The sequence below is a fragment of the Sinohyriopsis cumingii genome, chromosome 9 (genome assembly GCF_028554795.1).
Source record: "Sinohyriopsis cumingii isolate HCF-2022 chromosome 9, ASM2855479v2, whole genome shotgun sequence".
Taxonomy (NCBI): domain Eukaryota; kingdom Metazoa; phylum Mollusca; class Bivalvia; order Unionida; family Unionidae; genus Sinohyriopsis; species Sinohyriopsis cumingii.
Window position 1 is genome coordinate 82,201,144 of NC_142969.1, and position 19,764 is coordinate 82,220,907.

At 33.2% G+C, this 19,764-nt stretch overlaps 1 protein-coding gene across 3 annotated transcripts in view; it reads right to left on the reverse strand.

Annotated features, from left to right (window-relative positions):
- Positions 1-965: 965 nt before the first annotated feature.
- Positions 966-19,764, reverse strand: part of LOC149792131 (uncharacterized) — a 32,187-nt gene continuing 13,388 nt past the window's right edge. For 2 of the 3 annotated variants that reach the window (XM_089970658.1, XM_089970656.1), the window contains exons 3-7: positions 19,640-19,678; positions 14,894-15,091; positions 10,981-11,127; positions 9,627-9,840; positions 6,430-9,139 (exon numbers count right to left, since the gene is read on the reverse strand). In XM_089970658.1, coding sequence (XP_089826784.1) covers positions 8,874-9,139; positions 9,627-9,840; positions 10,981-11,127; positions 14,894-15,091; positions 19,640-19,678 — 864 coding nt within the window. In that variant the 3' untranslated portion in view covers positions 6,430-8,873. Of the gene's footprint in view, positions 3,103-6,429; positions 9,140-9,626; positions 9,841-10,980; positions 11,128-14,893; positions 15,092-19,639; positions 19,679-19,764 lie in introns of those variants that run through there. The other variant, XM_089970659.1, reaches the window with a different exon arrangement.

Consider the following 19,764-nt stretch of genomic DNA (forward strand, 5'->3'; position numbering starts at 1 on the left):
ATTATTATGACACCGTAGATGAACAACATTGATTGGTTCTTGCACGATCAAATCTCCAGGAGATACTTGCGGAGTGAACGTGTGTAAAATGTATCCTTGTTGAGCCTGATTTGATTTTCCAAGATCTATTTGATAGCTGCCATCAATCACATCACAAACGAGATTAACCGCGATCGTTGATGTTATATTGACGATTCCCGGTGAGACGTGGCGGGAGGCGGAGCTATTTTTCTCCATGCCTCAACAATTTTAGGAAAGTTTTCGTTGATAAGATAATAATAATAATAATAATAATAATAATGAGGACTTTGTATAGCGCCTATTATTTAGAAACTCTAAGCGCTTTACAACATTAGACAACACCTATAAGATAGAAAACATATAATGATATGATTACAAACACAAACACCATGAAGGTAGAAAACATATGCTGAGAACATTTCAGGTAGGAAACATTTTGAAGTTTGTTCTTGCAGTCGAAACAAAAGTGAGTTTTGAGAGCGCTATTGAATGTGATCACTGTGTCTTTGTGTCTAAGTTCAGTGGGCAATTCATTCCACGATGCCGGGCCCTGGTATGCAAAAGAACGCTGTCCATATGACTTTGTTTTCATAGTGGGAATAATGAGTATACGATTGTCAGAAGAGGATCGTAAGTATCTTGCTGGTGTGTACACATGGGTGAGATCGGATAGGTATATTGGACTAGAGTCTGTCAGTGAAACATAGCACAGAGAACAAATTTTGTATTTAATTATGGATCGAATGGATAGCCAGTGTAGGGTACAGAGCAGCGGGGATGTGTGCTCTGATCGCGGTACTCAAAGTACAATCTGAGCAGCTGTGGTTTGAACTTTTTGAAGTTTCTGGAGCAGAAATTGAGATGAGACAGACAGAATTGAGTTACAATAGTCCAGTCTTGAAAGTACAAATGAAAATACAAGTGTTTTAGTGGCATCAACTGAAAAATATTTGCGAATTGAGCTGATGTGTCTCAGCTCAAGATATGCAGCCTTGCATATGTTCATGACATGTTGGTGCAATGTGAGAGTACTGTCCAGAGTAACAACTAGGTTTCGTACTGATTATGTTAATTTAATGTTGGTGTTGCTGATATTTATTGTTTGAGGTGAAGGATGTGAATGAGAAAGTCTTTGTGTTGTGATCAGAATGGCCTAAGTTTTATGATCATTCATCTGCAGCTTGTTACATGTCATCCATGATTTCACATCAGAAATGCACCTCTCTACACCTTGGATGGTAGCATCAACTTTAGTTGGGTGGCTAGATTTGTATAGTTGGGTGTCATCAGCGTGCAATTGGTGAGACACTGGATGATGATATATGACACTTGAGAGCGACTGAGTGTACAGAATGAAGACAACAGGTCCGAGAACAGACCCCTGTGGAACACTACAACATAGATCAACTGGGCTGGAGTGTATTCCATTTGCAGATACAATTTGTGTCCTGTTGACCAAGTAGGACTTGAACCACAGTAAGGCTGTATCATGAATGCCAAATACATGCTGGTGACGGTGAAGTAATATATCATGGTCTATTATGTCAAATACTGCAGACAAATCAAAGAGGGTGAGGACATACATACATACATACATACATACATACAGCATGCATCAGACCTAAGAGCACAATACTTTTTCTCTTAGTGGTGTGATGATCACTATTTTCAGATGCCAACATTTATTCTAGAAATAAGTTTTAATTTATTACAGGTTTTAGATGATGTACTTACTATAAAATACGTTTTGTATGTACTTGTGTTTTCACTTTCAATATAGAGAGACCTGTAGACCTGCAGTTCAATTTTAAAGTAAAGGTCTCATTTCAATTAGTAATTTGACTTGAGTGGTGATCAATAGGTGCCCAAATATCTTAGGCAATACCTATGCTTACTGAGCAAGAATGTTGGATGCAATTAAGAACTTACCAATGACTAAAGTAATATTAAATCCTTTACGTCATTTGTCGTAAAGGATTTTCCCCATTTGCTCTTTTGACTACCATTTTTATGCAGGTCATTTCTTATGATGTCTAGTTAGTCAAAATTAAAATGGTGCTGACCTTATTGCCAGTATGGATGCCAGGGTGGCAATCTTCAATAGAATATTGTTATCGTTATTCCTTCTAATAACCACTCATGTTTCCTAGTGGTTAGAGCATCCACCTCGGAAGCGGGAGTTCGTGGGTTCGAACCCTGGCCTAGTCATACCAAAGACTTACAAAAATGGTACTAACAGAAGCTTCGCTAGGCGGTCAGCTTAAGAGGTAAGTGTTAGGTCTGGTTGGTCTGGTGTTAGTATAATGTGACTGAGTGGGACATGATACATATCTGTAGTATGATGCCCCAGTGCTAGACATAACTATAAACTACCACAATGCATTCATCGTATCTATATGACTGAAACAATTGTTAAAGGTACGTCACAATTCCTAGTCACACACACAATTCTCCTAAATAAATGGTCATATCAAGATAGAGTTTTCATGAAAAGACATCATATGATGTCTAGTTGGTCCTAAATGAAACTCTTGCCTTTCTGATATTCAGTATGTCTACCATAGCGGTCATCTTAAAAATGTTATTGGCATTACTCCACCTGAATGAAATGAAATACTGAATTGAGGTTTTACCAGAAATTATTTTAAGGTGTCTATTTGGTTGTGAATGAAAATTGTGCTGATATCATGTCAACCGAGGTTGAAAATTTACTTGCTGCTACTCCTCTTGAATGATTTCAATTTGATGCCATACATTGCTGCTAGCTTGGCAGTCTTGAAAATCCTGATATCATTATAACTAAGTAGAAATTAATAAAGAAACGGGGCTTTCATTATAAAAGTTCTTAAGACCTCTTGTCTTTTCTAAGTCAATCAGGGCCTGATTGCCATAATTGCACCAGAGAAGCCATTTTAAAGAGCCTGCAGCCACCACTCCTCCAGAATGGATACTTAGTCAAAATATGGATTTCAATGAGAGACTTCTTGTGATATACAGTTGGTCCTCGATGAACATGAAGCAGGTCTGATGTCCAAAATGGCAGCCATTATTCATCTTGAAAGGGTTGTTATGCTAAACATCCTAAATGAAAAGAAATATTGATATGAGGTTCAAACCAAAAGGTTTCTTATGATGTCTATCTGGTCATTAACGAAAATTGTGCTGTGTCGATGCCATAATGGCTCCCAAAGTAGCCATTTTGGAAATCTCTTTATTGCCTATCCTTGTAAATGAAAAGAAGTCACAAGAAGACTTTTTAGTCGTATAGTTGGTCCAGAATGAAACTAGTGTCAAACTGACGTCATATATGAACACCACGGTGGCCAGTTTGAAAATATAATTACTACTCCATAAAGTGGATGGACGTATCAGAATGTTGTTTAACCAAATAATTGCGTATGATGTCTGGTTAGTACTAATAGTGCCATTTTGACATTCATTGTAAACTATAACTACTTTCAGGATATCTGAGTAAGTCTAAATTTGGCATATGGTGAATTTAAGTTTTGTGCTTTTTCAAGGCATTTAGTGTATATTGTAATTAAGATTAAATTTTCAGCAGAGGCATATACAATACTATTGTTTGAGAGAAATCTGTAATATAGGTATTGTTGATGGGATGCTATATACTGCAGCAACCTTTCTTTGACATTTGCATCTTCAAGGATTTGCAACGTTACACGGTTGTAAGTTCGTGTGAACTTATGTTATGGCAGCGTGTCCATTGTGCACGAATGAAGCCAACATTAGCTTGTTACCACTCTCAAACACCTATGTTTGTTCCAATATTGAATAATCTTGAAATATAAATATACATTATCACTCTCAGAAGACTTTGAATATGAACAAGATATGTGCATAATGATAAGATTATCTATTATCTGATTGGGTTTCTCTGTTACCACTCTTTATATCCTTGATGCCTTTTTACTTTAAATCAGTAGGGGTATACAAACAAACAAAAGGGTGTGTGAATATTGAAATAAAACTTGAAAATATATCTTGGAAATGACAGTCAACGTCCATAATGAGTGAGATCTAAACCTAATAGTGTCTTAAATTCATGAAGTGAATTTACATCAGATTGGATCAGCTTAAGACCATGCTGGTAACCATATTTCTGGCGCAAGTTTGATAACTTGGATTAAGGTCTTATATCATGCAGTCATTGGACTAATACAGTACTGAGTGGAATTCAAGCAAATAAATGAAGCGATCTTCGATCCAACTGACGTATCAATGTGGAGCTATATTTCTGAAAGAATTTGATAAAACCTAGACTACAGTTTTTAATGGCGAATACTTTGCATATGTTTGAGTGATCCATGCTTTGATTAGCTGCAAATGAAACCATATTTAGAATATTTAGTAGACCTCGTAAATTTAATTAAATTGTCAAGCTATCCATGAGTTGTATTAACTCATCTGACAGCAAGTCGAAGGGAAACTTTCGTCATGGCAAGCATCCATTTGTCAACAAGTACTTGTTACCACTGTGGAGTCCATATTCTAATCCAATTCACTAAAACTTCGAATCTGGGTTATATCATCAAAATCTTATAATAATTCAAAAATTAGCAGCATCCATGTAATTGGCTAACATATATATAACTCTCTGGAGGGCATAATTAAGATCTGATTTTGATACTTTTGGATATATATATATATATATATATATATATATATATATATATATATATATATATATATAATTTGTATCTTTTGTTGGCTTTTCATAGCAATTACATGTTATGTGTAATTATATGTTTTACAAGACCTTGTCCACAATCAATTTCATGCTGTACCTGACTAGCAACACCTGTTTCATTATATAAATGGAAGAAACCCTCCCCACCCGTTAGCAGATTTATGTTTTCGACTTGCATTTATGAAAGTACTACTACAGCCACTGCTGCTACTACTACTACTACTACTACTACTACTACTAATAATATTAATAATCGCTATAAGCATTGGATCCATTTGGTTCCCAAACATAATGGTTGTGGTTGGGGGAGGGCACCTCCGGATTACACCTCTAAACTCGTATTGGACGACATTCGTAAGACTTAATACTTGAACATTACTTTCCTCCCTCCCCCAAAAAGATACTTAATCTGGCGCCTCTGATTAAAGTCGGTATGTATGATGTTAATATGGGTGACTTTGACATAATTATAAGGTACGTCTATGCGGATGAGAAATAATGAACTATAACACTTTTCTTCCGTTTCACTTTCACACCCCCACACCCCCCCCCACATACATATATATATATATATATATATATATATATATATATATATATATATATATATATATATATATATATATATATATAAATATGTATATATATATATATATATATATATATATATATATATATATATATATATATATATATATATGAACGATGACAAAAGTGGGAAAAGAGGAAGAAAGGAATATATAGAGAGAGCAAACATGCTTCTGCGAATTGCAAATAATAACTGTTAATGCCACCGATAGTCATAGCTCTGAAATATTATTGTAACCCAAATAAGTTTTATCGTGAAACCAATAAGTCATTAACATAACCTCTTGACATAAATGCATGTGACTCTTATCATGCTTAGAGTAATGGTTTAAGGAAGATTAAACTTTCCAATTTCACGACAGAGAATTGTTACAATTGTGGGGTGTTCCAAGTAATCTGTATCGTTAATAATACAGGATAAAGGGACGCAAACGACCTGCCATCCCCCTGTCTCTTCCTTTCATTGCTTTTCTACTTTCTTGCAACACACTACCGTCCTCATACTGGTTGATGAGACTGCCAACGAGTGCACGTTTGGATTCATATCCAGCTGTCAGTTTGTCCACCACTCAAAATTGGCGTTCAGCTTTCAGATATGTCTCACCACATGATACATTTGCTCTTTCCTTTTCTTTGGAGTCTGCTTTGATCTCCAAATAATGTGGTTCCAGCCTAGTCCAAGCATTTCAAGGATTCAAAATGTGCTGTTTTCATAAACTTTATTATTGTGCAATTTCTGCAGCGTTTCTGCATTTTAAAAAAAAAATTTAATGAAATATAGCAACGGTCTCTGGATTGCACATCATGATTCCCGTATTGTACATTGTTAATTCGCAAAAACCCGGAAATTATTAGTCATAAGGGAAAATAATAAATCTGTAATAATATAAATCTCTTTTAGTTGGAACTTCAAGAAATTGTAGAATTTATTAAACTTTATATATATATATATATATATATATATATATATATATATATATATATATATATATATATATATATATATATATATATATATTCCAATACTTACATAATATCAATTCGTACCTATCAGATGCTATTCGCGTACATTATATTGAATTTCAACTGCATGTGCTGTGTTCAGCATATGACCTTGAAGCAAACAAAAAAATTAACGCTTATACCCACCAGAGTTCTGAAGTAAAAAAATCCCAAACGGCAGTTACTATTGACGTGATGGAAGTGGTTTTAGAACGAATTGAGGAGGCGCATACCCAAATTCTCTATTCCGATTTGATATTAGTAATGCTACTATAGGAATTTAAAACAAATTTGCTGTAAAAAATAACGCATGCATGGGTGAGGAGTAGATTGACGCCTTCTGATGATGTGACCAATGATATGTGATTAGTCACACGTGTGACAGATGCGACAAAAATGTTATCTCCAGGTACAAAATGGATATGTTATTCTCATAAAATATATTTATATTAATGAAGTGAAAACGGTAAGGGACAGAAAGATCTTAATGTTTGAACTTGATAAGAAGAAAACGAAGTCATAGGACATGTATGCCAGAAATGCCAGAGAAACATAATGGTAATAACCTATAATACTAAGCCGCATTAAGAAGGTTTGACCAGTTCAACAACATTAAGTGTCAATGTCATGATCAGATCTATTATTGAATTATTATGTCTTAGAGTTTTCTTGACATTATTCATTGAATAAATCAATCAAGTGCAAATTAAATTGCCACATATTCATGTGTGTCTATGTATGCATGAATCCATCTATATGCTTATTCCACTTTATAATTTATATAAAGAGTGACACAAAGAAAGGTAAAAAATAGGAATATGTGAAGAACAACACATGTATAATCTTTCTCAATTTATTATCCATATTTCATACTTTATTACACCTCATGGAAAAAAATGAATACTAAAAACATTCACCTAATTGCAGTCAAATATAAGTAAAGCTAGTTGTTTATTTTAGTGCATTACTTTCCTAATATTACAAAATAAAAAAATATGATCAAGACAAAATACGAGAAAGAGCTGCAATGATTAAGAAAGTTTTCAGCTAGAAGGTGACGGATGCTATGCTTGCATAGTTTTCGAACGTTTTCAAAGATTCGATAAACAGCAACATGCACATATGTAGTCATTTTGTTCCTTGCCAACACAATTTAAACAAACTAACACACAACACTAGAAACAAATATAAATAAAGATGAAACAGTGCAATTTCAAATACAAATAAGGAATTAATTGCAGTTGTGACTGAAAAGTTGGTAGAATGTTCCAAAATATAGTTTTAGTAAATTTCCAACCAACCGGTACTGATACTTTTACTTTTTCATGAATAGTCATGTGCTCATAAGTGCATTAAATTGTTTAAGTTATCATAGTATGTTTTCACTTGTCGCTGACTAATTACGTAATCTACTTTCAACATCTTTGAATTTCGAAGAAAACCAGTTCTAAATTGATACATTTGTTTTAATGATAAATAGTAATTTTGCAATTATTGTAATCAAATTTAAAAAATCATACAGCTATATGACGTAAAAGAGAAGGCGTTCCATTGCATTAGACGTGTACTTTTACATAACGTACCAGGTCAATAGTTCATCACAAAACATGATCGTAGACTCTATTCTACCAAATGGAAGCAAAACGTTTTGTTAGGTATAGTAATGCCAACTACAATAATTAAGTCAAAATATTATCGTTATCAGAGTACGTGTAACGTCTTTGACATTGTTGCATTCGCCTGTGAGTCTAAAATCAAAACCATGATAGCATATTACTGCCCACACGCAAAACGCACACAAGAAACATAAACATACTTTTAATGATACATAGTGTATACATATTAAATGCTTAAATTCATTCATATCAGTATGTTGATATTCTGTAGGTATATATGCAATGTATAGTACCCAGTATATACTGTTTGCATCAAGCAACAACTTTACCTTGGAATGCTAATGAGATAACATTTATTTATCCCTATGGATGTTATCTGTATAATCAACACCGAAGATTGACTCTTTGGATAAATCTTGATGGCAAGTTCCGTGGCATGTAGCATATTTATAATGTACGGTGTATATAAACTAATTATTGATGAATATATCTGTTTTAATTATGATAATTCTTCTAAATGATTAAATATTGCATGGATAATTCACCGTACTCTATGTCACATTATTTTATTAGGATTTAAAGAAATAATGCAATTAATTTCGCACCTATTTATGTCAGATATTGTCATTTCATTCATTTCATTTGGGCCCTTTCTTGTGATAACTCAGTTTTAGTTTGCGTTGTAGTAAGTACCGATAGGCATGGCTAGAGAAACTTAATGCTCTTGATTTTTCCCCATGTTTGACAAGACACTGTGAATTGCCCAAAATTAAGTTTGACGTTGATACTTAACGCTTTTATTGCGATTCCCTGAATACAATTTGCAGATAGTCGATTTCTGACAAGATTTGACTAAAACCTTAGCATGTGCGATTATAAAGTTGATTTGCGTAAATAAGAACCCAAGGCAACACAGGTACCATATCTATCAATTCAACTCAAACTCGATACGTTGCTTTGTTCAAATAATCATGAATGTCGTTCATGACGTGTTTCATGGCATACAAAGTCTGTATCATCATGTCAGGTGTCGCCATCATATGCTTCGTATAGTTAACAATTGGAAATATTCGATTCAGAGGAAATCCGTTAAAGGAAGAATGCAGACGATTTCTGGTAATTTTGACCTTTTGGGATTTGTATAAATCTTTGATTTTCTTGTTCCAGGCATCGCATTTGCTGATGAAGAAAGCGGTAGGTATACCTGTTAATAATACAACAAGTCATTAATGTGCAGCGATAGTCGAGTCCATGTTTCACAGCTTTAATATTTTTTCTAACTGATGACTACTTTTTTAGCGATAGGCACTTTCACGTTATTTTAAATTTAATCACATACGAAGACGAACAAATAAATTATGTTGTACATTACTATTTCACAGGGATAGGTGTTATCGAACACAATATATTCATGTCTATGTTTCTTAGTGAACACTTATTTAAACACTAATCCTAAATTAGCTGTAGTTGCAATAAGATGTGTTCATATTAGGGAAGTGTTTACTTCATTGATGGTCATATGAAGACGCATTAATATCACGTCTGTGTATATGACTTCACTTTGTTTTCACATACCTCCTTGTTATTTGTTATAACCATACATTGATGATTGTGTCTGTGTGCATTGACATGATGGTAGAGAGAAATAGAGATAGAGTAAAGTAAACAAAGGCCAATCACACCAAATTTACCATGAGAATTAGCGAAGTTAATAATACGAATCGTTGCTTGAAACTGACGCAATTGCTGTAATTCCTGTAATGCTTTTGATTTTAGCTTATCTGCAGATATTACAAAGAATATAGCAACTGCAGATTTCTTAAATGGCTCTTCTTCAATCTCCGTAGAGTTGCTTGCTCTGTGTGGGACTTCATTATCTGAATCATCCGCACTGGTGTTAATCATCTGAAAATAAGTAAAACAAAGAAACACTGAGAAAACTTTAACTAGGGTTATCTTTGTTATGTAGACTATAACTATACCATATTACTAATTTTCGTGCAATACACATTGTAATGTTATCTACAGATTAAATTGCTCACTTGCTGTGTTTCTGCTATTACAGATATATGTCTTTAATCCTTCTTGTCAGCAAGAAGAGAGGCTATAACTAATTTTTGCATATTTCACGATACTTGGTTCATTTCAAAATCCTCTAGTATCAACAACTTTAAACTAAAAAAGGACACATGGATGGCGGGCCGGAATCGAAAATGAGTAAATAAGCAGTCTCCTAAAATGATATCTAATTTAAGTTGCGAAAGTGGATGTGGACTTCTAACTTTTGAGAGGAACATATCCCTTATCAGGCGAGAAACATAATGCGTAACAATTAATAGTAAAGGTATTTAGAATCACGTCGCAAGACAGCGACATACAATATAATACAATGGTGGCAAGTCAAATTGTGGACGGATTTCCTCGGTTCTTGTCATTGAAAAGCCGATTATGCAACGTGCAATGATGATCAATCCCACAGGTGCTATCGACGATTTGTTAACCTGGTAGGAAACCAAGAATCAAAGGAAACATCTGAACAAGCGTACGATCTATCTGTGTAACTACTAAACAGTGTCTCTCTTTTTGCATAGCTCATTGAGCATTACTTTCAGCAATGGTAATTAAAGTATAGAATCAGAACAAATTAAAGCTATGTCGTATATTTATGTTTGATTGTATTTCGTTTTTAATTGATGTGTTGAATCATGTTTAATTCATGACATATATGCAAATATCATTGTAGCAAACTACATATCGACTAATGAATATTACCCACAGATCCGTTTTAAGATCATAAATCCAGTTTTTTTTGTTTTATAATGACCTAACATTAAATCTTGCAACCTCTTACTTACAACTTGTAACTTTTGATTTAATCATACACTAGGATGTAATATAGTTGTCAAGAAGACTAATTCGCACAATTCTCATATATTCAGTCTGTTTCATAATTTTAACAAACACACTTTAAATTCATTTTAACTTTGATTTGAATTAATTGCTATTAAAACGCATGTATGATAATATTGTTTTAAATATACTTACATCTTGTCCACGAGAAAATTGTCCCATAACTGCGGCATGCATAGTATCATAGAACGTTTCATCATCACTAGAGGCGCTTAATCCATTAGTGTCGCATAATACAAATCGTGTCGGTTTTTCATTTATAGTCATCTTGTATTCGAAGTACTAATGAATGAAAATAACAAGTTAATGTGAGAAACTTTATACCACAACTGCAAACGCAGTAATTAATTTAAACAAAATTTACAATTACTAACAGGAATCCATTATGAACGACTTGCAAAGTGTTGAACAAAGTCAGTGCTTTAAACATTTATCCACTAATTTTAATATATTTTCATCCATTTGATTCAGCCAATCTAGCAATTGATCCGTCTGCCAACCAACCGATCAGCCAATGCATTAGACAACATATAAATTAAAATATTTCAAAACATTTTATTGTTTATGGAAATAAAGGAATGGTTTATAATTTAGAAAACCATGACTAAACACTTATAATAATAATATAACATAATTTTATTCGTGGTGTAATGCGAAATATTCATCTGAAGTTTCATTTGGAAAACAAATAATACGTTCTTTAAATTATAAATTTACGTTTTACAACTTAATTTCATCGAGATTTTTGGAACGTCCTGATACCGGATAATCATTAGTTAGTTTGATGAAAATGATTTTGTTTAAACAAATTTTTCATTTTCTTTGATAGAAAAAAAGTATATAAATTGCATGTATGAGGCAATGCTAAAATTCAAAAATTCACACAAATTATAATTGCAAACTGTTGTAAAGGAATATATGGTGCATCGGCTAAAACGTAATCTTTCTCAGGAAACCAGATAATCTGGACAAGTGTTTATAGCCGTAAATGAAGCTCTAAAATCAGTGTATTTCATAAATATACTTAGGAATATGGGCTGGAAGCCTAATACAAATGACTTTAGTCAATATCCTCTTGACTATTGAAGAATTCTCACACTTTATGCTACTTATTTTCAAATTTGTGCATGCTATATTCCAGATAGATAAATCATCTCTGACAGCTGCTAACATAAACCACCGCAAGTTACATATAACCAACTAATGCGTGTCATCCAAGCAAACATAGAAACTTCGGTACCCACTACGAGAGTACAACTAGAAACGAGTTTAACTTCACTGCATGACAAACAAGCTCCAGGATGCGAATGCAGTATTAATTTGTAAGTGTTCAATATGACATATTTGTGTCAGGGATTAATTTCGCTCTTAACTGAGAGCACCGAAATGTTTAGAGTATATAGCTTTTCACCAGCCTCACTGCTTATAAGCAGATCTATCAACCTACTAAGACGAATATCACAATAATAGTTCATGCCGAACAAATCAGCCTCCTACAGCAGACAGAACACTGAAAGTTCAAGCTGCAATGATGTCTAAGAGACTGAGAAAAGGCTAATGTCAACGAACTAATGTACAGGTTCCATCAACCTTCTCTTCGGTCGTCATTCACGACCTATTTCCAAATTTATTCGATCGCAAACCTCAATCCTTCAAAGATAAGCTTGAAATCAAAATTTCAGTGAACTCATGAACAAGTGGGATAATGCACATACCCAATATGTAACAACGCTTGTGCATGTTTATTTTAATTTGGCACATGCACTATTAATGACAAGCAGCCGAAAATCATGTCAACCTAATCTAGTCTAGACAACATCGATGCTTGGGTGCTTAGGTTACTTATTGCCTTCAAGAACTTATGTTATAAACACGTTTGTCTCATCCTGCTAATTCCCATCATTGTTCTTTTAAGCTGATATCGTAAAGTCTCGTTAGAAGAAACAGGAACTTGATCCTAACGAGTAAAGAACTACTGCCCTGTTGCTTGTCTCTCCTTTGTATCAACATGTTTAGAAAGTTTGTTCTACACCAACTTGTATCTCACATGAATTCACACGTTTTCGCAGTATATATTCTGCGTATCGTCATCGCTATATTACTGAAACTGTCCTTTTCAACGTAATTAACAATCTTTACTCAGCTTTGGATAGTAGACAGATTCCAGCCCTCATCCCCTTGACTTGACTGCGGCATTTGACTCAATAAACCATCCGATATTACTTCGCAGTCCCCGGCAAGTATTCAAGATATAACCTTGGGATGGTTCAAGTCCTACTTAGTGAACATGACACAAATTGTGTCCGTAAAAATAAAACATAACAGGAAAGCATTTTATCTATATTTTGTTATTCCACAAGGCTATGATCAGGTCCCCTTCTTTTCATCATGTACACTCAGCCAATCTTATGTCATAGATCGACATCTGGTGTCCCACCAGATATATACAGATGACACCCATATATAAAACTATAGCTGCAAAACTGAAGTTGCGTCCACCATCCAAGGCGTAAATATATGCATTTCCGATGAGAAGTAATGGATTGCACGAATCATTTTGCGATGAATGATGATATAACTGAAGCCGGCCTAGATCACCATGCAAGACGTTTTCAATCACACCCGATATATATATATATATATATATATATATATATATATATATATATATATATATATATATATATATATATATATATATATATATATCAGCAATAGTAACAAAATAATCTTAGCCGTTATGAATCCCAGGTGTAACGTTTCACAATACGCTCAGATTACACCAACATTTAATGAACATATGCAAGATTGTGTATCTCGATCTGAAACGCATCAGTCCCGTTCCAAATTTTATTTTGGTTTATGCAGATGAAACACTTCTGTGTTTCTTATTACTTTCAAGACTGGACTATTGTAATTCAATTATATATGATCCTTCTCAGCATATATTATATAAACTTCTAAAAGTTCAAAACACAGCTGATCGGATAATCCTTACATTACGAAAAGCTGAGCACCCCCACCCCTCCGTAACCATCATTCGTTACCTGTTCGACCTAAAAACAAAAATAAATATGTCCCATTTCCTACATTTGGTTAACTGGCTACATAACAATATACATATCTTACCTCATACGCACCAACTAATATATATATATATATATATATATATATATATATATATATATATATATATATATATATATATATATATATATATATATATATGTGTGTGTGTGTGTGTGTGTGTGTGTGTTTGCGTATGTTTATGTGTATGTATATATGCATATGGGCATGTTATTATTGTCATTCCTGTATCACAGACAATAAGTATACAAGTTTGCATGTCTCTAAGCTGGCATTGAAACGAATGATAAGAAGAATGTGCTAGGTAGCCGTTCTGTCTCAGGCACATACTCTGTCAATCATGCTTTTGTGCTGATTGTACCAAGAGTGGTTACGGTTTCTTGCGTTAGCATGTGGATGATCAACCGTGAGCAGGTGCATCAGCTACGTCAAGCTGACATTTGTTTTATATTACTTTCGGAAAGGAGATGCATGAATTTATTTCTACATGACTTTGTATGACACAAATAAAAGAAAACGTACGCACACTAATATATATATATATATATATATATATATATATATATATATATATATATATATATATATATATATATATATATATATATATATATATATATGTATATATATATATATATATATATATATATATATATATATATATATATATATATATATATATAAAGAAACATGTGGGTGGTTAGATTTTGCTGGATGCATATGTCATTGATGAAAGTGTGAAATTAATAAATATGAATTTGGTTCACAAATCTTACTGTTTGATATGTATTAACTAATCAAATTAATTGTCTACGTGCTAGGTTGTTGTCATCATATCTAACATAAATAAGCACCTCATGTGAAAGTTGTTCTTGTATTATTTATTGCCTCAATTAATAAATTATGCAGACATTTCGCAAATTAGAGTAAACATAAGCAAACCCATGCAACCTAATCGTACCTTTTGTGTAACGTGGCGGGGATTTTGGCCAGTTGGTGCCACCCGGATGTACCTGCTGTTAAGCGCCGACATAATATTGTTAATTAGGGAAGATTTTCCATCATTTGATCCACTACACATCAAGATTCTGTATGATTTTGTACTGTTGTCATTCGTTGAAATTGTTGACACTAGTTGAGCGATCTCTTGTCGTAATTGCTAAGAAAGGAAAATATTGTCTTTGTAATGAATATGATGCAAAATGACATACAAAAGATCATATTGTAAAACGTCAAGGGATCTGTCCGAGTGTGAATTCTACCATGGCGTGAATCATCATATTAGTCACTTGTTTTCCCCTTGTTTTCAAATAAGTCTCGACAACAGTCGTTGTCAACTGCAAATTTCAACTCACCCAGACTATACATAACGTTCCTCAAATCAATGTATGAACACAAATATCACAACTACACCTTTACTTCACACCTGTACAATTTCATGCAAGCATCACAACTGCACAGTTTCTGCTTAATACATTTCGGTATGGTAGCGCCAGTATTTCACGCGGTGAAAACATGCAACTCTAACACGAAACATTAATCTTCCTACCCTACCCTAGGTCAGTCAAATCATGGTTGTAACCTTCATCTCGTCTGTAACTCTACATCATATTTACCATCATATCAACAATACAAGAAGGGTTAAAGAAACAGTCCCGTCTCAGTTATTCCACTGTATAAATTATCAGTCCCTATCACAAATATTTCATATGGGGGCACGCAATCAGTACGACAATTAGATTTCAATAAGGTCTTCTTGGCTCCATGGACACGTATACGGATTTCAAATTCGCTTTACTATAAAAATAAACCAAACAATCATGAAATCTCATCAACACTGTACACTGTTACGTTAGGCAGTATCAATTGCTTAATGTTTGGGCTGAAGACTATTTCGGAAACACCGACTTCCCATAATCAAGCAAGTAATCAGGAAAATATAATACCTCCTTATACTGGATAGGTAATGACGCATATCCCAGTATATATATATATATATATATATATATATATATATATATATATATATATATATATATATATATATATATATATGAGAGATAGAGAGAGTGAGAAAGCATTACCTTAGCTTTGTTAGTAGCTGTTACATGATATTAACTTTATAATATCATCTTGAATCAGATTCTTCAGATCAAACCTGACCCATTTTGTAATATCATGCAGATATTCGTGTTATTTGTGTTATAAATTTTTCTTAATTTACTTCACTGGATGACAGCTTCATGTTTTCGTTTAAATATAATGTAATGTATGTACTAATGACGACAGCGTTTTTTACTTGCACAAAGACGTTCAAAATGTAATATACCTAATAGAATAACATCGATATGCAAATCAGTTTGAAAGGAGTAAGTATTACTAATTTCCTGTTTTGGAAATAAAAGGTCAAAAGGGGACTTATCCTGAACTGCATATTGTTAATGCAAGAAAGATTTGAAAAGTATAGTTTTACTCCAATATGGTTAATATTTATCTGTTTGCGAGAATATTTTCCATATGCAGCGCCATGCGAATGCTTTCAATGCATTAACTTACGAACATGACTCAATTACCACGCATTGTACTACATTTTGTTCCTTTCTCTCTCTCTCTCATTATGTGTATGCATGTCTCTATGTTTCTCTCTCTTTCTTTTTCTTTCTTACTCTCTTTTTTCTCTCTCTCTCTCTCTCTCTCTCTCTCTCTCTCTCTCTCTCTCTATATATATATATATATATATATATATATGTGTGTGTGTGTGTGTGTGTGTGTGTGTGTGTGAAATAAGTTATGTCGAGATCAAGGACTCGATCAAATATGATAGTATCCATTGATAATTCAATTAAATGCTTGTATCGTGAGACCAAATTTAGATACCAATAGAGGCTTCACTCCAGAACAGCCAATGTACACAAGTATTTCCCTCCCTGCTAATAACTGATGCAGGAATAAACGTAGTGGTCTGCCCTTTATGAAAATGTGCATTCAACATAATATAATATTTGATCAATGATTTTGCTCCTGATTAAGGGTCCACTACCAAGTTTAACATTACTGCACACTTGAAACAGCATATCATTTCTTGAAAAAAAGTATTCCTTATGATCATCCGCGCTAAAAATTCAGCCTTGAATATAAGAGTTTATTAAACATTGAACTACCAAATAGCGGTCAAAGGCTCCTCAACATGCACACCGGTAAAGTAATTGTTACTTAGTTGTACTAAAGTTCAGCAATGATCATGTAACTTTAAACAGATCCAAATCCTATGTACGTATATAGAACACTAATTTTGTACTGAACATTCTAAAACAAACTTATGGTTTCCTCATGTATATTATCTGTCCAAAACTATGATTCATTGATGACATTGAATGCAATGGACCAGCGGCACACCATCCAGTTTGTTTGCACTATCCTACCGATTTGTAAACGGCCTCATGGCTATACAAGCGCACGACATTGATTTTTAAGTAATAAATTGATTGTTTTAAGGGATTTTCAAACACTGTCAACTTGTTGGCCCTTTGGATAAATTAGGATTTTATTTAGTAACACGATTGCCATATTTTTAAGCATCAACTTTGATACAGTACTCAGTCCTTGATAATCTCAATAATTCCGTAAATTATGGAGAAGTGGTTAGCACTTTTACTGGTTCAAGTTATCTTTAACAATGACATTGAAAATACTGGTTGACGACGTCAGTTTTTAATAAAGAGACACAACAAAGGAGATTGCGTAATCGGTATGCATTTTTACATTGGTAGTTACTGCTAGATAAATTTACCCAAAATGGTCAGAGTTTTATTTAGGTTATTTCTCAACAAGACTATGTCAAAACAACATCAGAATGAATGCAGAACCCGCCTTATAAAATCCAGACTTGAAAACTTTGGCGGAGGCAAATATTATGAACATATACTTAAAATGAAACTACACTGATACCAGTCTAAATCACCACATATAGTAATAATATTATACTGTGGAGTAATATATGTTTTGCCACATCCTTACAAAGTATTGCTAGCAGTAATACCCCCAGATTCACTGATAAACAGTTTATTCGTGTTATAGTTAGGGAAATGTACCAAACTTTACACACACACACAGATATATATATATATATATATATATATATATATATATATATATATATATATATATATATATATATATATATATATATATATATATATATATGAAGACATCAATATTATGTGACTTATAATAGCAGTTTCCTGCCCTGAGGAGGAAAAAGGGCAAAACAATAATAACTCCGGATCTTATTTCACAACTCTTATCAAATGACGCATCCGCATGTGGGATCCAGGATTAACATTTTAGTTAGTCTAATTAGTATATACCTCTCTGTTTACATAATTTATTATATCGTATTGACGTTCTTTCTCCAGAACGTATACGCCCATTTAAGTTCTGAGCAAACGAACTCAAACATACATACATACAAACATACCAGCTGACCTACCGACCTACCTACCTACCTATATACATCCATCCGTCCATGCATACAAACCGCTCACTGTTTTTCGAGGAGGAACTTTGCCTTCCGCCATAGAACTGTATTTGATTCAAAATCTTTCTGGAATGTTCTGACTTATCAGAAATTATATATAACTCACGGAAGTAACACTGAGTAATTATGAGCAAATAATTTAATATTTTTGTAAGCGAAATGATTACAAAGATGACATATGACAACGTACAAAGGAGATGACTAGTCGCTAGCAGTGTACAAAGCGAAGAGTTAAAATTTAACTTTTAACACAGTTTTGACGTGCTTGTAGTACAAGCAGGCATTTGTTTCAACAACCCACGTAGAAGATGAATATCCAGGAGATGCTTGGTATAGAATGAAACATACTAAGGCTGATTGCAAAAATACCATGTTATTTTCAAGAAGCTGGTTATGCAGAAAGTTTAATGCCATAGGAAAATGAAAAGTAAGAAATGATAGTTTTGCATTCGTAATTTAAGTACGATTTTCTCTCTTGCAGGTTATGGTACATAAAACATTAACAAAAAAAAAACCTGAAGTTATCGTGTGCTTTAAAACCTGCAATCAACGCGTTTTCTTTCACTACTGTTGATTAATTTCAAAGATCCAATGAACTGAGATTTATAAGAGAATTGTCATTGCGTCGATGTCTTACTCTATATTTTAAAGACCTTAATTTGAAGCAATGTCGCTGAACATGTTTGAGCAGTTAAAATTTCAGTTTATGTGTTATTCAATGAATCAAGAATTAATGTCCCAGAAAAAAGAAGCAAAACTGATGAGTGAATATGCAAGATGTTAACACGTCTATGACTTGTAGTCAAGCAAATTAATACATATGTTCAGACATTTATACATACTAATCTTCAATACATGACCACGTAGTTGGGCAAATAAATAAATAAATATATATATATATATATATATATATATATATATATATATATATATATATATATATATATATATATATATATATATATATATATATATATATATATATATATAGATGCATTGTATGTGTTTGCGAAACGACATTCATGACCTTGCTGGTAGCAATTTCAATACATTATTAATATACTGTGCTACTTTTGTTAGAAGTGCAAGCATGATAAAAATATTCGTGCCAAAATCTATGAAGACAATGTGGATATAGGGAGACAAAATAACAGAGGCATCATTATATACCTTATGTTCATAGACTGAGTAAGGATCCGGTTCATATTCCTGTAGAAAGAGAAAAAATTTAAATTGGCTTAACGTTGTTGTTTCATTGTATATGTTGCATTATATGTTTCGTTATATATGATACG